Source organism: Grus americana, chromosome 2, assembly GCF_028858705.1.
Source record: "Grus americana isolate bGruAme1 chromosome 2, bGruAme1.mat, whole genome shotgun sequence".
NCBI classification, from domain to species: Eukaryota; Metazoa; Chordata; class Aves; order Gruiformes; family Gruidae; genus Grus; species Grus americana.
Genome location: NC_072853.1, coordinates 40,154,463 through 40,176,903, shown reverse-complemented (window position 1 = coordinate 40,176,903; position 22,441 = coordinate 40,154,463). Strand labels below are relative to the sequence as shown.

Here is a 22,441-nt window from a genome sequence, read left to right as displayed (position 1 = left end):
GTTTGTACTATGAGCTCATTGAAAAGAAAAAATTAACATGGCAAAAAATACTTCTATAAAAAAAGAAAACACCAATTAAGTCATATAAGTAGGAATTCATTGCTCCCAGAATCTAGTCTGATGGCTTGGTACAAAAAGACATGAGATGTTTACCATGCATATGGATTGCATAATGGTAAGGCAGCTTTATGTAGTCAAATATTCCTCTTGTGTATAATGGAGTTAGGGTCATTTATATCAGGTGCAGAACTAGATGTTCCTTAACCCTTCTCCTGAGGGATACAGCTGGCTCCAGAGGGTTAAAAATTCAGTCAGACAATGTACAGTTTCCCTGAACCAAAATTCCCCTACTGCATCTCCTTGGATGGATGCTGTTCTTAGACTTTATCCAAATGGCAGCCTTGCACGCTGTGGAAAAAGAAAACTTGAGTTAAAATATTTCAGCTGTGTAGACATAACAAAAGAAGGTTTTTTAAATTACAAATATAATAACCGTAATTTAGGTCAATTTTGTTATTTGGCATCAAGCGGACAAGTCAGTTTTGCCTTTCTTATGAAAAGCTGACATTTAATGCCTGAAAATAGCTGGAAAATGAGTGTGAATTACTCAAAGAAAAATATTGCCTCTGCTAAAGCCGACAACAGAAACTTTAAAACAATTGTGTGGAACAACCTGTCATCTCAGCCTACAAGCCCTATTCAGGCCTTAGCAATGTGTGCATTGCTTTCCAAGCTCCCATTGATTTCAGAGGGAGTTCTGAACGTATCCAGAAAGGGACATACTGCCCACATTTCCTACTGTGGTGAAACCTGTGCCACGGTGACCTGTGATGGTTTATCGCTAACGCCCAGATCCACAATCTCATTCACCAGGTCACAAAAGCTGAGCACAGCATTAGTGTAGCAAGTGTCATGAGAATATTTCAGACCGTTCTAGCATCCAAAACCCTTTGGTTGTGAATAACACAGCTGGTATCAGTGCCATCTTTTAAAAGCCTAATGCAAGAGCCTCAGCAGGCAAAGGAAAACTATCCATTCTATATTCCATTTCAGATTATATAAATTCAGCTTTACATTTTGAAGGACTTTTCTATATAAACATGTAGATGGTGAGAGAGCTGAAACATTTTTAAACAGTGACGAATGGATCATTGAAAATGCTTGTCATCGTACATTTGCAGCTGGACACCTGATAAGCTGTTCATGGTTTCAGTGGGAAGAAAATGCATGCTCTCCTTTGCGTTTATTCTCATCAGGGAGATTTCAGTAAAAATACTCTCAGTGTATCTGCATCCATCTAAAGAAATGCTTCACCAAGTATCTTTTATTACCCAGAAATACTCTGAGGCTAGAAAAAGCTTGGTTTATTGTGTAAACACCCTTTATCCATCTTTCAATGGTTTACAACAAGCTTTGTTGTAAACTCCATTCTTGTAAACTACACTGTACCTCCACTCAAGTTCTTCCATGTTAACACTGAGGATTGTAGCAATATTTGTTTACACTGAATGGTTCAAAACGAATCCCTTACTGACCTGCAAACAAGAAAGCCTTATTATTTGTCAGGTTTTTGTTCCTGTAGTTAATATGAGAGACAGTTGCAAAGATCTTGTGCTTTATTCTCATCTGGCTGTTCTGGCTATAGTGACATGGTAGCATGCATTGTACCAAAAAAAAAAAAAAAAAAAAAAAAAGAAAGAAGGAAAAGAAATACCAAACCCAAAGCTTAGCTGGAGTCTACTGCTGACAAACCAGAATGAGTTATAGGGAGTCAGTTTGTGTACTTAAGGCACTCATGTTTTCAAACTACTTTCATATTATCAGGGCCTCGAGGGCACCACCAGCTCTGCCTGTCCCTGCCCACCGCCTGGGGCTCTCCCCACCCTGCCAATGGCCCAGGACCCCGTTTCAGCCCCCCAAGAGCCGTCAGTCCTAGCCTCAGCGACACCTCAGCTGGGCTGATCTCAAGCTCCCCACAGTCCTGCCCTGCCTGGCCATGAGCCCAACCCATGGGCTGATGTCCTGTCCTGGCACTTACCTGTCCCCATCCCCATGGGCCTGCCTGGCCATCAAGGGGCTGTGCCTGACCCTGGTTCCCCCCACCTGGGCATGATCATTTAAAAAACTATTTTTAAAATAAAAACCGTCATTCACAATGAACATGTATTTCCATTCCATAAAGTACTTACATTTTAATGAAGAATACAGTTTCCTAGCAGCAGGTGTTAAAACCAAAATGAAAAATTAGATCATTATATTGTGTACCTGCTTTCAGAAGGATAAATTGAAAATAGGATTTACTAAAAACACTGATAATATCTTGAAATCCTCATTTGTCTTTAAAGGTATATTAAATTTCATGGGGTTTCTAGTTTGCTTGAGGTATTTCAAGACTGCTTGGGGAATACACAGTGGAATGTTTTTATAAGCTATTACGACTGCCTGTCTGCCTAAAGTGTGACCTGTGATAGCTATATGGAGGTGTATTTTGATCCCTGTGTCCTTTCTCATTCTGGGAAAGCTTAAAAAGTAATTAAAAAGCTTCTGATTCCCAGTCTTTCTGCATTAAATGCCACAAGTAAAGGTGAAAGCTGAGGCCACGGGAATCTGTTCTCAAGCTCTGATTCTACAGAGCCCAAATGTACTTACCTAATCTCTGCATGATATCTAGGGCTACTCTGTGTTTGAAATTAATACACAAATCTGTTCAGGATTAGGGTCACCCTCTGACACTCTTATTCATTTTTATCAGTAATTTCCTCTGAATAATATTCTTGATCAAAGATGGCAAAGGCAGGCTATGAAGGAAGTGTTTCTGCTATGATCTGTGATGATTACTGTAGACCAACGGGCACAGTTAACAAAACGCACCTCCTTAAGCCCAGGTCAGTGACCAGATAAGTTTGATGCAGGTTGAGGAAAACTCCAGCTCAGGCAGACAAGTAAATGGCTTATTAGATGAATGGTATACACAGTTAAAGTGCTACAAGGACAGTCAAATATTATGAATTTCATTTTGTCCTCTTGATGAGATCTTTTATTGATGGTTTTAGTTCTTAAAAATTAAAATTTTCCTATCTTTGATTCTGAAGAATATAACTCACCAAGGAATAAACCTATAGGAAACAGAAAGTCTCTACTATGTAGTTGCAATATCTCTTCTAGATATTTGTGATGCTATTTCTCTATAAATGTGAACAACCTTGGCTTTCTGTTTCGAATGCAATGAGATTAAAAGCATGGGTTTGGAAGGCCTACAATTACGGCTTTGGCGTATGGAATCATACAATTATGTCAGGGTATGGCCATGTCTACATGAACGTAGCATAAAGCTTTTGAGTACATGCTTTCTTTTTTCAAGTGCACTAAATTTGCATCCATACAGCACATCTTGATAGGCATTAAGCTAGTCCACAGGGCTTTTTAGTGCTTACACCATTTTTTTACCTACTTGGCATGCACAGTGCTATATTAGGGCTGTCTTCATTATGAAGCTGGAAATGAGTTTCTACGGTTATTTGACAATCAGCTTCTCTACCCAATTCATGGACAGAGAAATCTATAAAACACAGTCCTTACTCTCTGCTTTGTACATTATATTATTTTTATATTGCATTCTCTGATATGTTCTAGAAATCCTATGCCTTCTCATAACCATACTTCATTTTTAACCTCCTCCTGACCCAGGATCTCTCTCCTGTATCTCTCCTATGCCCAGTGCTTTCAGCTATATGGCAATTACATCCTAATAGCTTAGTTCCTTGTGCTCCTGTGGACGTCATGTTCTACAGCATTCTCTTGTTAATTAACATTTTTTTACTGCTTCCCTGACCAGGTAACAGGTTTTTGTTTGCGGAATCTTATACTCAGGAACACAGTTGTGCACCCTCAGCAAGTTTGCCAACACCACCAAGCTGTGTGGTGCGGTCAACATGCTGGAGGGAAGGGATGCCATCCAGAGGGACATTGACAGGCTTGAGAGGTGGGACTGTGTGAACTGTATGAAGTTCAACGAGGCCAAGTGCAAGGTCCTACACATGAATTGGTGCAATCCCAAGCACAACTACAGGCTGGGCAGAAAATCGATTAAGAGCAGCCCTGAGGAGAAGGACTTCAGCATGTTGGTTGATGAAAAGCTCAAGATGAGCAGGCAATGTGTGCTGGCAACCCAGAATTCAACTGTATCCTGGGCTACATCAAAAGAAGCACGACCAGCAGGTTGAGGGAGGTGATTCTCCCGCCTCTGCTGCACTGTTGTGAGGCTCCACCTGGAGTACTGCATCCAGCTCTGGGGGCCCCAGTACAAGACAGACATGGAGGTGTTAGAGTGAGTCCAGAGGAGGCCACGAAGATGATCAGAGGGCTGGAGCACCTCTCCTGTGAGGAGAGGCTGAGAGAGTTGGGGTTGTTCAGCCTGGAGAAAAGAAGGCTTCGGGGAGATCTAATTGCAGCCTTCCAGTACCTAAAGGGGCTTACAGGAAAGCTGGTCAGGGACTGTTTATCAGGGAGTATAGTGATAGGACAAGGGGGAATGGCCTTAAGCTGAAAGAAGGTACATTTAGATTAGATGTTAGGAAGAAATTCTTTACTTGTGAGGGTGCTGAGGCACTGGAACAGGTTGCCCAGAGAGGCTGTGGATGCCCCCTCCCTGGAAGTGTTCAGGGCCAGGTTAGATGGGGCTTTGAGCAACCTGGTCTAGTGGAGGGTGTCCCTGCCCATGGCAGGGGGGTTGAAACTAGATGGTCTTTGAGGTCCCTTCCAACCCAACCCATTCTATGATTCTATGAATAAATTTGCTTTACACAACTGTCCTTTTCATTTTGGGATCAATTTTGGCTAGCTAGAGGACAGAAATTGCAAAATACTTCAGGAACATGAGAAAGCAAACAGCAAAATGTTAGAGATTCATAGAGCTCTATGAAACTTCTCTTAGTGAAGATGGGAATTTCCATAATTTATAAGGATAGGCAAGGATGCACATGGTTTGGAAAAGGGTAGGGGTTTTTTTCTTTTTAAATGTAATTTCTGAGACTTACTTTTTTATGCTCTGACAGTTATCGGCTCTGGAATTCAAGTTCAGTAACAACACAGATTAGAAACTGTGAAGATGAGTGAGTTAAACTGTCCATACAGAAATAACCACTGTTGGCTTTCTCTTATTTCTGTTTGTTGGTCATTGTTTATTTTTTTGGGGTTTTTTTAAGGAATTTTCTTCCTCTTATAGTCTGGAAGACAGCTTGAACACTATTTGTCTCTGAAACAGCAATAACCCACTTGGTTCTGCAGGTTGCTGAAACAATAGCTTGGACAGGTGAAAAGTGCCTTGTGTATCTTATCCAGGTGTTCAGACAGTTCTGCCTTAAAGAACATGGGTTAATGTCAGCTACTGTCCTAGTACTGGAAGGTATCTGCTTCCTTGCGAGAAGGAAAGGTAAGGATTTAGCTACTTCTTAGAAAAGTACTACCCCTGGGGAGAGATACAAGGAGAAGAGATATGGATCTCATCCCACTGATGTACAAGCAGGGGCTGAGTATGGTGAGTACAAGTAAAATCTCTTCAGCACTAACTCTTGTCATTTGGTTTAGCTGGTTCCTTAGCCACCCTGTAATTCTTATTATTAATCTCTGTATTATGAGGTTTAACTAAAAAGATCTTGCAGTGTATTAAATACTTCAGTGAAGTCCAGAGAGATGATGCCTGCTGTAAGCCCTCTGTTTAGAAAATGAATTATCCATAAAATTTACCAGTTCAGGCTGGCACAATGGATTTTTGGCAACTGTCACCTTTTCAATTTACTTCCATATCTTCAAGTATTCATCCTTCAAAATAAATATGTTCTCAGAACATGTAACTTTAGTAAAGTTTAGCCCCAGGTAGAATTTTATCTTAAAAGCCATACATAGAAATAGAAATCTCAGGCTATTTTATTGAAGTATTGCATAGTGGGTTATATTTTGCACTCCTCACATACATACCTAGTCAAATATATAGCCTGGATGAGCAGAATCTGATTCATACTTGTCTTTCTTTTGTTCCTTTGGTTTGGTATATAAAACTATCTTAATGCTTTCCTACTTAAAAGGGAAGTGGAAGAAAAAAGCAGCTTTCCAGATCTGACACAATATTGTTTTGCAGTACTTTTGTAATTATTTGACAATTGTCACTACCATCTAATGCATAAATTAAAAGTCCTATGTAGTTTGGGGATACAGTATATTTCATAGAAACATTGATCAGATACCTTGCTAAAATACTTCACAGAAACTAGTTTTTTTTCCTCAGGGCAGGCTTCAGTGTTCTTTGGCAGAAGTCTGTGTAACATGGAACAGCAGCTGGTAACAGGCTGTAGGGAAAGCACTGTCTGGTGAGCGGAACATGGCACTTTTGCCTTAATATCTGTAAAAAAACCCCTGATTTATCCATACTTTGTTGGAGAGGAAAAAACCCAAAACCAGTAGTTGACACTTCATCCATGTGTAAAAACATTTTCAAGAGACAGTGTGCATATTTGTACCTATTTTTCCTCCCTAAAACATTACTTGTCAACAACCAAAGTGCATATATATAGATGTAGGGACTGCAACATCTCCACTAATCCTATTTCTCTCAACTGCCCACGGAGAGCTGTGGTTATTCATCCGCCTCCTTGCACGCAGGAATTACTCTTTGCAACTCTAAGAGTCCATTTACCTTTGCCAAGAGAGATTATTGCCGGGGCCGAGCCCCTCTCTCGGGAGGCCCTTCCGCAGTTCACACCCGCAAGGGACAGCAGGGGCCGGCGGGCTCTCTTGGCACAATGGCGTTGCCAGGGAGGGAAGCCCCCTCCCCCAGCGCGGCCTGTCAGCGGCCGAGGAGGGGATTAAACAGCCCGAGCTCCAGTCTCGGACACCCAGACTCATCACCGCCCGCGGAGAAGCCAGCTCGCCCTGCCCCGCAGGGGGCAGAGGGAGGGAAACGGGCTCTCTGAGGTACCTCTGGTCACCCGCTTGCCGCTCTCCCTAAGAGCGGGCACCCAGCCTCTGCCTGAGGGGCTCCCTGAGGAACAGGGGCCCAACAGCCTGCCCCGCCCCCCCCCGCCCACCCAGCGACCCCCCCCCCCCCCCCGCCCCCGGTACAGGGCAAACCGCGAACAATAGCCCACCGCCCGCCCCCGGACTTCCCCGGCCGCCGCACGGGCGGGCAGCTCCCGGGCCAGCCCCGCCCCGCCGCTCGGCGTCCGCCGCTCCCCCGCCCCAGCCGCCCAAGTCCCTTGAACTTTCCCCGGCCGCTCGCAACAAGCTGCCCGCGCCGGGCTGCCTTAGCAGCCGCCGCCACCCGCACAGCCCCCTGACCCTCCCGCCGAGTCCCCCTCAAGCACCGCCTGCCCTCGGAGCCTCCAGAATCCCCGCAAACCGCCCATCCAGGGACCCTCCGCGCCCCTTCCCCCGGCACGGCGCCCTGAGGAGAGCCCGCCGCCGCCCCCGCTCCTCTCCCCTTCACACCTACCACAGCCCCCCGCCCGCCCTCAGCAGCACGCCCACCCCCAGCACCCCTCCACCCCACCCGCCAGACCCCCGCCTCCCCGCACGCGTTCCCTCTGCCCACCCCCGCCCCGGTCCGCACACGCCCACCCCCGTCCCCTGCCCCTTCCCCAGAGCCAGACCCGCGCCGTGCCGGGCAGAACCCCCCACTGCTGCCGCCACCGCCTCCTCTCCCTGGGGCTGCGCTGACCTCCGCGCTCTCCTTACCGCCGCCGAGGAGGAACCCCCTCAACAAAGGAGGGGGAGCAGCGAAAGGCGGGGGACACACACACGCCCGGCCGCTCCGTCCGGATGCGGTGAGCTCCCCGCTTCGCCTCCAGGGCCGCGTCAGCGCGGGAGGGAAGAAGAGGAGAAGCGGCGGCTCTCCGGCGGCGCGGCGCGGCTAGCTGCCACCATGGGCTGCTGTACGGGGCGCTGCACGCTGATCTTCCTCTGTTCCCTGCAGCTGGTGAGTGCCCGGCCGCCCGCCCCGGGGCACGCTTCGGCTTCGCGGGGGGCGGGAAGGGACGGGTGCTCTCCCTCCCGCCCTGGGTACGGCCGCCGGGGGCACGGAGCGCCCCTGCCCCGGCAGCGGAGCTGTCCGCGCCGTGTGCGAGTGCAGGAGGTCAGCCCCGCTCCCGCCGCCCCGACGGCCCGCCCGCTCCTCGCCCCCGACCCCCGGCCCGTAAGTTTTGCAGTGCGAGGCGAGGAGGACGCGGCGTGGGGCGAGAGTGGCCCCGTGGCTGGGGAGGGGGGAGGCGGCGGGCCGGGGCGGGTGCCGCGGCGCCTCAGCCCGGGCGGCTGTCAGCGCTCCCTGCCTGAGGGAGCCTCCCCCGCCCCGGCATCGCTTCCAGGCGGTCTCGCTCCCCGCTGATGCCAGGGCAGGGGCTTCCCCCGTCTGTGAAAGTAGACGCCGAGAAGAAAGAGGAAGACGGTGCCCCCGCTCGGCCGGCAGCCGGTGCCCGAGGGGCGGTGGCGGGCGGGCGGCGGCTCGGGGCTGCCGCGGCGGGGCCCGGGCCGGGCACTGTTGGGCGCTGCCGCCGCGGGCCGCCCACCTCCCGTGTCAGCGCGGTGGGGAGGGGTGCGGGAAAAACACCGTCATCGCCGCCTCTTTCTTTTTTTGTCTATTTTTCTTAACCTTTGTAAAAGCGGAATCTTCCGGCCCTCTCCTGTGACTTTTCTTGGGATTTCTTTCCTCTGATTAAATATTCCTCAGTGTGCAATTGAAGCAGCAGAACGGTGGATCTTCTTCTCTTTGTTTACTGAAGTTGGCATATTTGTTTCAGAGAAAAGAGTTGTCGAGACAAAACACGCCAAACAATAATAATCCTTCCTCTGGCTCATTAGCCAGATGATAAAATAATGCTCTTCCTTTAACAGTAGTCTCTGGTCCCAAGAGTATTTTAAAAGATTTTTCTCTTTTCTAGTGACTCAGAGTCATCATTTTGACACATGATCTTTCTTAAGATGAGTGCTGTTCCTTGTGCGTGTGTCTGTAAAGAAAAAAAAGTGGGATGCATTTACTGGGTTTTTTTTGTATTTTTTTTCCCCCTAATCCTTTGCTAATCTTGCCAGTTTTCTGTTACAGCACTTTGAAATTGCTTCTGTTTCGGGGTAATACACTTAAATGCAATACATACAATTACTTCCTCTGAAGATCCTCATTCATTTTCAAGGCTTTATGCCAGATTCTCAGCCTGTGTAAACTGGTGTGCCTCCATTGTTTCCAGTGTGAGTCTGGACCTTATTCAGATATGCTTCAGTGTGGTGGAGCTAAGTGTGGTATAAGTACTTCAATGGCACAGCCTTGCCAAAAAGCAGAGAGGATGTGCTATTTGTACTTCTGGTGTGAGGAAAGCTTTGTTTGTACATTTCTGGCCCTTTTTTTCTTGTTTTGCATCAGTTTTGCAGATACTGTCCTATTGACTGCAGCAGAATCACTCCTGATTTACTTCAGTGCATGCAGGAGGGGAAACAAACCCTTTTTCTTCAAATATATCTCTCCGCCGGTTATGAAGGTTATAATAACTGTATTTACTATTCTGTAGAATTACTTGGAGGCTATAAAAATTGAAGTAAAGTGTGAATAGCCACCATAATCTGCAGAGAAATGCATATAAAGTCTTTCCCAAAAGGATTAGTATTTTATAAAAGACCTATCAGATGATAAAACAACTTTAAAAAATGGCTTTAACATGTAGTTTTTTCTACTGTACTTACCTGTTTTATAATAATGTTCCACTGTCATATCCACGTCTTTCAGGTGCTGATAAATGTCTGTAGGTAAAATACTTTCATTTTAATTATTTTCATTTAGAAATAAAAGTGGTTTAGATCCAAGAATTAATCTAGTAGACATGAACTTAAAGCTCAGGTACTTTTTGTGATCTCAATGGTGGTAGTGTTCAGTTTATGTCTGTAGAAGTTGTCACCACAGGCGGTTTTAGATCTTTTTCTAACATCTCAGAGGTCATGAGTATAAAGCACAGGCAACAAAACTGCATCCCTGGACATTACTGTCATTAACCAAGATTTATTTTACCTTGCATCCATTCATGGAGAGGTGAAGGAGGTATTACTGTCTGTGGACAACATTTAGATTAAATGTTACAAAATCCAAAGCATTTGTAGTGCTAATCTGTAGCGTTGTAGAAGTACAGGTTATTTATACGAGGACAGGAAAAACTTCAGAAAAGGAGGCAGATGGGCACGTATTTTAAAAAAAGAAAGTTGTTCACCTTAGTCATATTCTGGTCATGTCAGCAAAGGGTCTGGGAACAGTTCAGGCTTAACTTTAGGATTAACCTTTAGGTATCACCTGAGAAAGAGATATCTTATAAAACACAGCTGGCAACGCCTTTTATAGCGTACATGTACTATGTAGATTCTTTTTGGTATAAGATAAATGAGAAGTAAAAAACCCAAATTCCTGGAAACATATTCATACCAAAGATTTGGTTCTTGTTCTAAAGAAGCGTTCACGTACACAGGAAGTGTTTAGTGGCCTCAAAGCACAGTTTCTTGATTCCTTAAAACTGTCATCTTCTCTAACTTTTGCCTAGTCTGCATGTTTATATGATGCTGGGATAAAGAATTACAAGGTGAAGAGGAAAACAGTTATTGCATGACAGTCGATAAAATACCCTTTCTCTAATAATACATTAAGTGTATTAACTTCAAGAAGATTTGTTTGTAATTTTCAGTGTTGTTTATCAGTTGGAGGATTTTGACATCAAAATGACAATAATACCAGTTTTTTTGGTTATGTTTTGATACATGAAAATGTTTATTTCTGGCTGACAGCTTTTACATTTTATAATAAACACATTTTACTGTTAAATTCAGTAATCCCAAGGATAATCTGTAGTTAGTCTTCTATCGTTTACTGATAACCTCATTCTTTAACATGAATCCATACCATTATGTGTAATATAGGATTCTGGAAATAATTACTGAGACAGGAGGCTAGGTGGGACCAGTTCAGGAAAAGCTGTTAGCTGCACTGTTTCCTTGAACCTCTGCAGGTAGATTCTGCTTCTGAAAGGCAAGGAAATTTTGCGTAAGGAGAACAATATTATGCCCCCTCAAAAAAACCCCGTGATCTTTCACTGTTTTGCTGTTCCTGACTGGAGCATTGTCACCTGCCATTTCCAAAGTTGTCAAGCTAAGAACTCAGAAGTGTATATGTGTCTTTTTGTGCATTAATCTGTCATTAAGACTATTAGGAACTATGTATACATCAGGAAAATATATCATATATGAATCCTTTGGATTACAGCCATAATTCTTACTGGTGCCACTGGAAGTCTCAGATGTTGGCCTTGTCTGTACTAGAAAATTAAAGCAGCTGCCAGAGATGGTGCCAGTGCTAGTGTAGCCACCATGCCATAAAATACTACACCATGAAAATGTTTGGAAAATAAAACAAATACAAAAAATATTAAATGCTGGAAGGGGTAAATTGACAATGAATTGCAGAGAGATTTAGCTGTGTGAATCCAATTGATGTTAATATGTGTCACACAGTGAAAACCTTCATGCCGCTTTGACAATGCGTTTCTGAGAAACTACCATCGCAGGATAATTTTGTTTCAACAATTACAGTAAGTGTAAGTTTTTGGTACCTGGAAGTATACAGATGTACAAACATGAAGAACTCTAAATAACGGAGATCATGAAATGAGATTTTTCAAAGCAGTGAAGGGAAGATTAATAGAAAGTGCATAGCTAAGTCCCCTTCATTGCTTTGAGAATCTCATTTCATGTATTTATCCTTAGACTTTCCTGCACTATGTTCGTTGTATAGGTCTTGTTTTAGAAGTGTATGTTTTATCCAGTATAGTTAGTGTAAAATAGGCTGTTCCATATTTAACCTGTTACTTTCCAAATAATTTGTCAGCAGCCCACACTGGGAAATGATTCCAGTGGAAACACAGGTTCTACCTATTATTGTTTTGACTAGCAATTGTTTGGGGAGTGCAATTGGTCATTTTAATAGACTAATTCCTCTCAATATTCAGAAGATTTATGTTTGTGATTGCCAGTAACATTAATTATACTGATGTATGTAAATCCTTACGCTTGGAAATGAGACTATATCCATTAGACTGAATGATAACTTTTCATCATTTGTTACTGTACATAGTGGAATTTCAGCAATTATGTGAGGAAGCGATATATGCCATGCATAGATTTTAATCTCATTTTAAAATGCTTTATAAAGCTGGGAACTCTAACTTAGGATTTTGGTGCTCTGTGCTTGTATGTTAGAACTGACAGATAACAGTTATTCGGTTAATAGCTCAGGGATTGAAGGGATTTGGTAAATTTGAGAAAGTAAAATCTTTGAACCGGTAAATTGCTGCATCTTTTTATGTTGGTAAAAGAATCACTGGCCCATTGATCTGGAGATGAAGCATCTGTCCATTGATAAAGGAGGAGGAAGTATGAGGGGGTGCCTATTGTACTAGCAGGGGTGGAGGAGGCTTGGGATTTTAGCCCCGAACAATGCACTGGTTGCAGGATGTTTCTCTTTCTGCCAAGGCAGCTGATGTGGGAATGGCGATTTGCTTTGATAACTCAAACGACATCCCCAAGACATGTAACCGTTGTTGGTGGCTGTGCCTAAGAGGCTGATCTGCTTGTTGTACGGGTGCATAATTGCATTTAACATTGAGATTGGAAGTAATACACTGCATCCAGTAGAACTACTTGAGTTAAATCTTTGCAATCCAAAAAATGTATGAGACTGTGTCATTTTTAGGATCTCTCTCATCAGAGACAAAAGAGTAACAACTAACAATTAGTGGTTTTCATTTTGTGTTTTTGGTTTATTTTACAAAATTGTTGGGAGATAGGTGTTAGTAAACCACACATTCCCAGTGCATCAGCACTGTAGTGTTTAACCACTCCATGCGCCAGAAATTCAGCCTCAGTAGTGAAATCTCCTCCTGCCAAAGCTGTACTTCTTTCAGTTCAGTGATCCAAAGTTGGGAATTCAGAACTTGAGGAACCCTGAACTTCAGAGCTCTTGGAAACTTCTGAACTGGGTAAATTTCTTAAAAAAGCCATGTAATTCTTGCTCAGTTTTAGGCTCCGTTTACCACAGCAGGCTATTTTTCTACAATTCCTTGCTGCTCAATTGTCATATAAACATTTAATGAACATTTTTACAGTGCTGAAGTGAAAGAGTTAAGATTTCTATGATAATAATGGCAATTCAGTCACTGAAAATTTGGAATTATATAGCTATCCTTCCTGTCTATAATATCAGTCAGTTTTAAAAATAATTATTTTAAAAATATTGGAATATGCTGTTGATCTCCTTCTGTTTCAAGATCTGCTACATTCTGCCATGACACAGTTCTTGGGACTAGAAAACAAAGATTGCGTTTTTGGAAGTCGTTGAAATTCAGAAGGATAGTATTGTTGGATCCAAAAGGAATTTGAGTAGGACTTGCAGAACTTGACACAATAGGATGATGTTTAGAGATCATATGGGATTGACTGCACTGGCAGTTGATTAGGTAGTGTTTAAATCTTACTGATTTTTGTGAGGTTTGGATCTGAAATAAAAACTTGTAAGATTAAGTCGTTTTAGTTCACGTTTTCAATCTGTATGTATCTTACATGTATCTTATAGCAATAAAGTGGATCCTTTTAGTTTCAGGACCAATTTGCTAAGTTAACAACTAAGTGATAAAATCAAAATTCTTTAATTTTTCAGGCAAACGTGTTGCATTTTGGCTCCTCTATGATATCCACATTACTTTTCCACACAAATAAATGAATTTGATTAGGTGAGCAAAGAGAGAATCAAACGAGTTGCACAGGTCATTGGTCCTGATATTGCACAAGAAAAGTGAGTGGAGGTTTTGTACTTCACTTGAATAGGACTGGAATCAATTCATGCATTCAGTACTGATATTGGTAAGATGGCCTCTTCTTAGATGTTCTCAGTGAAAAGAGGAGAGGCAGTGGACCCAGAATGCACTAAGGAGGAAATTCTGATTAAATATTAGGAAAAAAAAAATCACAGTGAGAGCAGTCCTACATTGGATCATATTTTCCAGAGAAGTTGTGGAAATTCCATCCTTGAATAAATTCAAAACCCAGCTCTGAAAAACCTGATCTAACTGAAGTGTATTTGATGTTGAATTTGGCCCTGCTATGAGTAAAAGTTTTACCAGATGACCTCCAGAGATTCCTTTCAACTTAGGTTATCCTGTGATTATATGATTTTACCAGAGCGTAAGGAATAAGGGCCTTCAGCTCTTTATGAGGAGGGTATTTAAAATACACAGTAATAGAGGTTGTTTTGAAATAATTCGTTTCTTAATTTGCTGTGGGCAAATAGGCTTGAAATGGCAATAACAATCCTTGTGTTCAGTTGTATCTTTTGGTATCACACTTCAGTGTTAAATTAAATAAGTACCTGTGATGGCCTTGTCATTTATTGTTTCACAAATAATAATTCAGTGATACAATGTAGTATGTCAGATCTTTTGAATTCACTAGTATTGAAGCAAAATATATTTTATTCAGTCAGTCCTGTAATTAATTGCTAAGCAGTCATTTTTGGGCAAAGAGCTGGTTATTTCTATCTGTATGGGGAAACGAACTGCACATTTTTGGTTCTAGATGAGTAATATAAAGGAGCAGTAATAAGTGACTGCATGGTTCAAGAGATAATACGATACAGTTTCTCACCTCTAGGTCACATTTTGAAATTCACTGCAAGTTAGATGAGGGCAAATGTCATTATGGTTTATATGAAATGTTAGCGGTCTTGATATAGCGTCAATATAAAAATATCATCTCCATATTAGTCGTAATTTCCACCTTTTATGTTACACTAGGAGGGTCAAGGTTGGTGGCCATGGTACTGTGAAGACCAAAGTGATCTTTTTGCCAATGTCTTTTCAGTGGTGCTAGCAGGACAGCGCTGCCTTTGCTTATACTGGGCATGGTATCTTTGCTAGGGATGTCAGCATAGGGAGGCTTTTGTAAGCTTTATGAGTCACATTAAATCAAAATGAAAAATAATGTTAATTACATTGATTTTGCATAAATTTCATCTTTTTCATTGGTCAGAAAGAAGAACGTTTCTTACTTCTTTTTATTTAGTACATTTTGCCTTGAAAATAGAATTTGGGCAATAGCAAATGGAAAATGTGTCATTTTGAATCTTAAAGCAGCTCAGATTTGTCTAAGATGAAACAGCTTTCTCCTCATCTATCAAGACCAGTTAATGTATACCTTCCTAAAGGGTATGCCAGCAGGTTTTGAATCATACACAGCTACGCTTAGCAAGACCTGCAGTTCCTTGAGAGAGTGGTGCCAGCAGTACTATGACAGGTTTTAGGGTTTTTTTTGGTTTTGGTTTTTTTTTTTTTCATGTGTGACCAGTGAAATCTTTGGAATCTCACTATGGATCTGTGCCTTTGGCAGGTCTGTAAAAGACAGTGGTAAGCTGGATTTAATCACTGTTCTCTGATCTCAGGAACATACAGTGTGCTTAAGACCCTGGTAGTAAAAAGGTAGTAAAAGATTTTATTTTAGTCTTTCTACTTTTTACTATACTTCCTTATCATCTTGTCTCTCTTCAAACACAGCCATACCTTGCATGTAATCTCAGCTCAGATGGATTTTTTAATGCTGTGGTGATTTGGGACTTGTTCTTACGAGTTGCTGAATGCCCTCCAGCTCTCATTAAAGTTGCTGAAAGTCATTCTTTTACATATAGGCTCTTTATAATGGTAGGTTGAAGCAAAAGCAGCAGTGAACCTCTTTCACCTAGTAAATGCCAGCATTACAGTAAAAGGAAGGGAAAAAGAAAAGTTTTCTACTTAATGCAATGACCAATTTCTGCCAGATAAATATCCCTTACAGAAATTAACATCACAGAGTAGTAAAATTGAAAATTTTATTAAATGAAAAAGGAAGAGAATTGTAAGACAGTTATTTATATTGAGAGTGACTCTCTTGAATAATCACAGTTGGTTCTTCCACAGATCTCTCCAAAGGAGGTTGAGAGAAAGGGGTTTTTTTTATTTCATCAGTACAGAAGTTTTGGCTGAGAATAAGTGTAAATATATATAAAGAGCATATGTTTGACAATGAGCCAAATGAAACTTCCCTAAGGAGGGTTTTGACACACGCCAAAGAAGCTACAGATAAAGCAAAGCAAGAATAATAATTAGGAGATGAGCCACGAGCAGAAAGATCCTGAAATGCTTTTATAATGAGGGAGATTATGTGTGAGCTTGGGATGAAAAGTGTAGAAAGGTGCATTTAGATGAGTGTAAAGAAAGTGGAACATGGAAGCCCTCTTCAGCAGACAGATGAAAGTTAGCTCTGTGTGTGGGAGGAATTCCTGTCCAAGGTTTCACTGAAAACAAGATCTTAAGAAAAAAAAATATCTGTCTTTTCTAACATGCCACTGCTGATAAGCCAGTCTCTCATTGTTCTATTGTAAAGTTACTGTGTTAGTGTCAGACCTTTTGAATAAAAAGAGCCGAGGAAGCAAAACCATATTGTGATGATATTTTCTAGGGAGACAGGAATGAATGGCAGTCCTTCTCATCCAACTTTAGTTTTTGCCTTTGGTTGAGCCTTGAATACTCTGTGCTGTTCTGGGAATGCTGCAGCTGCACTGCCCCATTGGCAGTTCCTGGAACCTCATGTGAGCAAAGTGCTTCTGGAGCTTATGAGCGTGCAGCTGAAGCTCAGCGCAAGCCACAGTGGAAATGAGTAGACACAAAAATCCTTATCAGCCTTGTGCATCCCTACAAAAGAAAAAAAATACAATTAAATGGCAGATTTTAGATGGATTGAAAAGAGCTCATAGTATGTCTAAATGCATTTTGGAAATGGGATTCTGTTAACATGGAGTGCATAGAGAAAAATCCTTTTGGAAGTTTAGTCTCCACAATCAAAGAATAAAAAGCTGAAGAATTCTAAAGCTGGAAACTGTAGTGCATTGTAATGCAGGAATAACATCACAAAAATATATAGCTCTACCTCTGCTTGTGAGCTATTTATTTCTTCCTGTTGAAAGCTTGCTGTATATTTCTACTGCAGAGTGAGCAGTGTTTCATTTCTCTAATATGTATTTTTTTCATGAATTAAGTAGACATCATCAAGGTAAGTGTGTTTAGATTTTTAACTGGAACAGAAACCTTGCTGCTCTTACAGATTGAATGATTTACATCATAGAAACCTCAAAAGCCTCTCTACCTTCTAACACAGATGGAGTTACTCAGAAAACTGAAGAGAGATGGTCTCCTCAGGGAGATCCCATGAGCTACTGAAGATTCTTTAATCAGTCTGTAGTCAGCCAACTGTACATTTGTAAGGTGCCTGTTTTAGTGTACCCACTAACATGTGCATTCAGGAGGTCTTAAAAATGCAGATTTGGAAGATGTTTTCACCAATTCCCACTGTTTCCAGTTAATTCTTATGTTAATGAAAGTTGCAGATTGGTGCTCAGCCTCATCCTTCTTTTGATAAACCGTTTCTGTTCTCATCAACAGGAAACTCTTGGCTGCAATGCCGAGCTGTGAAATGATACGCTATTTCCATTCTCCGGTTCCTCTTTTTTCTTGAGGCAAATGATTTGTTCCCAACTCTCTTCCCAACTATTTCAGAACAAGTTCCAAGTTCTGATCTTCATCTGTTCTATCAAAGTAGGATTCAGACCTGTTTCCCCCAACCCCAAACTAGTCAAGACTGTTAAAATTTACTTGTGGCTGTAAATGGGCCCAGTGAACATTGGGTTTAAGGTTCTCTCTATCCTAAAAATATCCTTCACTTCTGTGGTTAAGTTCTCCCATAACCTGTGGCTAAAAATACTGCATCATTCTAGTGAACTGGAAGAACTGGCAAATGTGTTTGCTGTTACAAATGACAGACAGAATTCCTCAGTTGAAACAGACAGAGTAATTAATGCTGTTTAGCAGAGCACTTTCAAAAACAGGGATGATTCTCCAGTCTTAAGGATCTACATGTGTGTATCTCTAACTTTCTGTTCCAGAAAAAACAAAGGCATGTAGAAATGCATTTATGGTACTGTGGTCCATTTCTTTTCACTTGTAGGAAAATCAAGTGCATGGTTATCTGATTGATGTGCATCTATACAAAGTAAGATTTCGTCTAAGCCACAGTTACTTGTGGTTCTTCACATCATGTTGTTTGTATAGCACTATAAAAAGGTCTGGTTAGTTCATAAAAGAAGGCAATGTGAGCAAGTGATACCTGATAAATGAACTAGTAGCGTGTTTTACTGTAATGGTATTGTCAGAGGACTTGCAACAGGAGTGTTGGAATAGAATGGAAAAAGTACTTCCAAGTCTGAATTTACAGTGACAAATTAGACATATGAATGACAGTAGCCTAAATCCAAACTTCATTCAAATGTCACAAATGAGTTTAAGTATATTGAAGTATATTAGATGCCATGAGTGGCTTTAAGTTGTATTACTAATGTATAATTTAATCATAGTGGTTTGATGAAAGCCAAAGCTGACTGAGTTGTGCCAGAAGTAACCACAAAGTGCCAAACTTTATTTAACATGGATTAAGTGATGAAGGCCTTCATTTCTGTAATATGTATTTTTTCTCATGAGTTAAGTAGACACGATGAAGATAAGTGTGTTTTAGATTTTAATTGTAACCAGTTATATCTGTTAATCTGTACAACTGTAATCCATTGCATGCACTGATGACTCTTTCAAAATGTAGTCTGTAGCAGCTGAGATGCAGTGTGCCACCCTGCAGAGCAGTAATGCAGGATGCCAGAAACCTTGTTCTTAACTGCAGTGTGGAGCAGCCACCCCAGGATGTTACTGAGTCCCATCACGTAGGTACATGCACTTGGTTGCTTTTTCTATTGTGGGACAGGTACTAAACCTGTATCCACCCTGATCTGCTGAAATTTTCTACACACTCTGCATTTTTAAAAGAAGTGTATTGCATGATGGCTGGAGAGCAATACTACCTGTAACTTCTTTTGGTTGCATTTAACAAGTCTAGATCATGTAGAAAGAGCGTGGGAGAAACTGATGTCAAATAGTTTCATTGTGTCTTTGTATCCATGAAGGGTTCCAGGTTTTAGCAGTCAGCTAGCATGTGATAACTTACTGCCCTGAAAGCTGAACTGTTTCTGCAGAGCCTTGTGGCCAAAAGAGTCTCAAGGTTAATCTGAGATCTCACTGAGCAACAGAGATTCTTGCCTTTTCCTTGCACAGGTAATAATTTAATTATTTATTGTTTAGTTTTCTTAGGTATTTGGTTCCCTTGGCCTATCTGACCTGTGAAATTCTTGGCCATGTGAATCTCTTAGTTTTCTGTGAGATTTCCAGGCTGTAGTTAGATTTCTAGGCTGAACTGTAGTTGGTGCACATGCCAGACATGCAGGAGTGCTCCAGTACTGCTGGGGCTTCACTCTACTTATTCATCTGTTGAGAAGCTGAAGTAATTAATGCCCCAAATCCGGTGCTGGGTTCGCACTTTTAAAGATCGTTTGAAGCATGTTGCAGCTGAGGTTGTCTCTGGACTAAGTTGTGTATCTGAGATACACCTTGCCTCAAGTGCTTACAAACCAAAACAGGTAATAGAGTCAGAAAAGGAGGCATGCAAATGTTTTGCTTTAGGCCTTACAGAAAGTCTCTGGAGTCCTAGTTCAGGCTGTTTTTCTACTTGGTGCTTCTTCATGTTTCTGCATACAGTTACCATAATTCCTTTTTTACATTGGCCACAAGTGACTGTGAACATATTAACATTCTGATAGGCAAATTCTCTGTATTTGGATGGGCTCATAATTTGCAGAACACATTTCTTTTTAATTGTGTACTGTTTGCAAAGTGGTTTAGAGGTGCTAAAATTCATTGCAAAGACAAAAATCTCTTTCTGTTTGAGGAGGAATGTAGTAAGTATGGATTCTCTTTTGAAAAGATTATTTTCAGGTGTTGACAGATTTGAATTGATCCTGACATGATTAGCTCTCCTGCAAAATGAGACTTGCAAATATCTACACCTGCACTGACTTTGTGCTTAGTTGGGAAATCCACCTCGTGTTGTCACCTCTGGACACAGGCTCTTGGACAAGACAGGAGTCAGTCTCTTAAGGGCGTTCTGCAGAATGGGAAAATAAACAAGTGTCCCCAAAATACTGGAACTGACTGTCTACATACAGGGAAGGGTCAATTTTGAGTCAGGGAAGAGTTTTGTTTTCTTTCTGCTGGTAGATAGAAGCACTACTTAATTTGCACTAAAAGAACTGTGAGTTCATTGTTTTCTTCATATGTTACCTTTGTCAACCCATTTGTTCAGTTTTTGGTAACTGAAATTAGCTAAGAAATTACAGCATATTCACTGCAATAGGAAGAAGAAATCCTAATCTCTTGGGAGGCAAACCTTCATTTTTGTATGTACCTTTTTCTCTGAATGACAAAAGCACATCTGACAGTGAATCCCAACTATCTAGGCAGAAGACTAATTTTCAAGGCAGCCCATTCACATTCAATTCTCTTCCTCTAAAAACAAACCAATAAATTATGCTGGTGTTTAAGGGGTAATCTCTGTGGCTTTAAAGAACATAAACTATCAGAGTCATACTAGTCTGACTGTGCTAAGTGTTGAGCACCTCCTCTATGGTAGTGAGTAACCTCATCTCCCACCGAGAACAGCAGGAGTTACGGATACTCGTGTCCTTCCACTCAGGCATCACTACCCGGAGGGATCGAGCTGTAACCGAGGCAGCTGTGCCACTGCCTGGGCTCGGTAAGTGCAGGCACTATTAGAGGGTGCCATTAGATGAAGTCATTGAACCATTAGGAAGCCTGCAAAAATGAGTACCCTCTTCTAATCTGAAAAGTGGTGGTGTTGAGAGTATACTCATTGGACATCCTCAAGGGAAGATTTCTTTCACACATACTGACTCTGTCAGTGTTACCAGCCAGCATTTCACTAGCACAGGACTTAGCTTTGTAACATTTCACAGATCCCTACATCATGCTGAGTAGTGCTGGTCATCTATTATTAATATGCTCGCATTTTTTGCTAGACTAAAAGTATCTTATTATCCATTTTCTTATTAAATCTTCCATTACTTTAAGATGCTTTCAAGGTCTGTTCTGCTCTCATTTTATTAGTTGTGAACAAAGGCTTTTCAAATGTCAGAAGCTAATATATGCTGATTTCTGGATAAGCAAGAAAATACCTCAGATTTCGAGGCCATTTTATTATATAATGATGTCATTAAGCCTCATGCACAGTTTTTATAAAATATTTCCCTTTTTCCTATTTGAGTGTGTATCTATATGCAGTTACAATTTTGCATTAGAAATAATGGCTATATGGCATGGTGAGACTTTGTCCTGTTATCATAACCACTTATTTTTTGGCACATATACTGAATTCAAAGAACTCTTAAGTTAGAGAAGTAACATTGTGTTTGCTTACACAGGTTCACAGAGGCAATTGCATGTTCATTCTGCTTTGAGGATGGCCAGAGACAAGCTAGTTTGCATCTGGGAACTCTGGAGTTAGTGTAGTGTGGTTGCTTTGGTGAAGGAGCCTGCGGAGAATGTTGTACCTCAGGCAGTACAGTGCTAATGCATCCACAAGGCTTCTGGACAGAAGCTGGCCTGTATCTGGGCAGGCTGGAGTATAGGCAAAGCAGTCAGACCCACTCTGGAAAAGATACGCACCTTGGTAAGATTAATACTGTTGGATAGGTACTTATTCTCTAAAGAGATGTTGTTATCTGAGCTATTGATGTTGAGGTTTTTCATGTTAATTCTGACTGAGGAATTGTTACCAGGGAGCCAAAGGTGTTGAGATGATGTTGTCACTGAACAACCTTAAACAAAGTTTGGACTCCAGTAATTTCCATCTGTTAGATCACCTATCAGGATGATTACACCAACCAAATCAGAGACTGGAAAGTTATTGATTAGCATACAGAAGAGAAAAGAAGAAAGAAAGAGCAAGAGAAAAAAAAAAGAGTAAGAAAGAAATTATAAGTATATTGAAACTGAATGGTTACACCGAATATATATATTTATTTGAACATGTTGGAAACTTCCTGTGAGCAAAGAAACCTGGTTAAGTTTTCTCAGACAAGGTCAAAACTAAGGTCAAATTCTGTAGTGTAGGCTGGGGTCACAGCCACCCATTGACCAGCTCAGAGATGTAGCTGGTGTACATGCACCATAGGTCCCTTTTTGGACAGCATGCTTTGTTCCTTTCTCATGGAGAAATGTAACAGGGCCTTTGTGTGTGGGTCCAGGGTATAATCAGGATATTCAGCTGAACATGGGAGCTGGATCACTGACCTGTCAACCAGCCTCATTTAGATTTTTGCATTGATCAAAGTAGTAGTAATAGTAGTTACCCTGTCTGAGGCCAACTGGCATAAAAAGAGGAGAGCTAGCAAAAT

At 41.6% G+C, this 22,441-nt stretch overlaps 1 protein-coding gene across 3 annotated transcripts in view; it reads left to right on the top strand.

Annotated features, from left to right (window-relative positions):
- The first annotated feature begins 7,404 nt into the window (after positions 1-7,404).
- NKAIN3 (sodium/potassium transporting ATPase interacting 3) overlaps positions 7,405-22,441 on the top strand; it is a 379,080-nt gene continuing 364,043 nt past the window's right edge. For all 3 annotated transcript variants that reach the window (XM_054818647.1, XM_054818646.1, XM_054818648.1), the window contains exon 1: positions 7,405-7,969. In XM_054818647.1, the coding sequence (XP_054674622.1) occupies positions 7,916-7,969 (54 nt within the window). In that variant the 5' untranslated portion in view covers positions 7,405-7,915. The remainder of the gene's footprint in view (positions 7,970-22,441) is intronic.